Source organism: Meleagris gallopavo, chromosome 15 (assembly GCF_000146605.3).
Source record: "Meleagris gallopavo isolate NT-WF06-2002-E0010 breed Aviagen turkey brand Nicholas breeding stock chromosome 15, Turkey_5.1, whole genome shotgun sequence".
NCBI lineage: Eukaryota > Metazoa > Chordata > Aves > Galliformes > Phasianidae > Meleagris > Meleagris gallopavo.
The window spans coordinates 2960467-2961699 of NC_015025.2; the positions used below are offsets into that span (position 1 = coordinate 2960467).

Consider the following 1233-nt stretch of genomic DNA (forward strand, 5'->3'; position numbering starts at 1 on the left):
ATGGCCCCCTGATCCAACGCCAGCTGGACCAGCGGGACGGCCATGCTGCAGGAGGGCGGGAGGACGGCCCTGCAGCCAGCCCCAGCATCAGCACCTCCCATCTGGATCCTCCTGCCTCTGGCACCGAGGAGCTGCTCGGCAGCTCCACTGGGGGATCTGGGCACCCCAGCACCGCCACTGCGACCGCAGCAGAGGAGCCGCAGGAAGAGCCAGGGCAGGCAGCAGCAGCGGGCCCTTCCATCCAGAGCAGAGACCGCTCGTGTGGGAGGCCCCGGCGCGCCCCAAAGAGGAAGACCTGCAGCAGCCCCCAGGATTCACCCCCACCCCGCAAGAGGCGGCCCCGACGGCGGCGCTAGGCCGTCATCCCACTGCCATCAAAGCACGCCTCCGGTAGGCTGGGAGGCCAACATCTGCCTCCCAGCCTGCTCTTTGGAGAGAAAATAAAAATACGTTCAAAAAAAAAAAGTCTCCGTGTTATTGACAAGGGTGTTGGCGTTCCTATCCCTACCCATGCTGCTTTCTCCCTTTTCTGGTCCCGTGGCAGGATGTAGAATCACTACTTTATTTCCACCACGATAAACTGGCATAAACAAAACACGTGTGGGCTTCTTCTAGCAAGCACAATGCAGATGCCCTCTCCTGCTGCTTCACTGAGGATTATTTTTTTTTGTATTGGCATTTCTTCATTAGCACACCAATTAGGAGCACGATATAACACAAGAATAGCTAGTGCAGATGTGGAAATGATGTGGATTTTGTCCCATCCTATGCTTATGTAACTGTTTCATCCAAGGAAAGCACCCCAGACATCCATTGATTCTAGCAGGAAGAAAGGGGAGGGCAATTTAAATCTGACCATTTATTTACCCCGCAGCCTTTAGACAATGCAATGAACTTAACCAAAGGATGTACTTCTTGGGCCAAGTTGTGAACCGAAACTAAAGCTCCATCTATGACACCGTATTCCCAGAAGCATGCTGTGTTTCTCACTCATGTTGCAGCACTGTAGCCTTCTCAGAACAGCACAATTCTTCAGTAGAACAACCTCAAAGTGAGTTGATAGTTGATAGAACAAGAGGGAATGGTTTTAAACTGAGACAGGAGAGGTTTCGGTTGGATGTTAGGAGGAAGTTTTTCACTCAGAGGGTGCTGACACACTGGAACACGTTGCCCAAGGAGGTTGTGGATGCCCCATCCCTGGAGGCATTCAAGGCCAGGCTGGATATGGCTCTG

General features: G+C 53.0%; 1 protein-coding gene across 1 annotated transcript in view; it reads left to right on the forward strand.

Moving 5' to 3' along the window:
- Positions 1-356, forward strand: part of LOC116217199 — a 1590-nt gene extending 1234 nt beyond the window's left edge. The window contains exon 3 of the mRNA XM_031555648.1: positions 52-356. Coding sequence (XP_031411508.1) covers positions 52-356 — 305 coding nt within the window. The remainder of the gene's footprint in view (positions 1-51) is intronic.
- The last annotated feature ends 877 nt before the right edge of the window (positions 357-1233 follow it).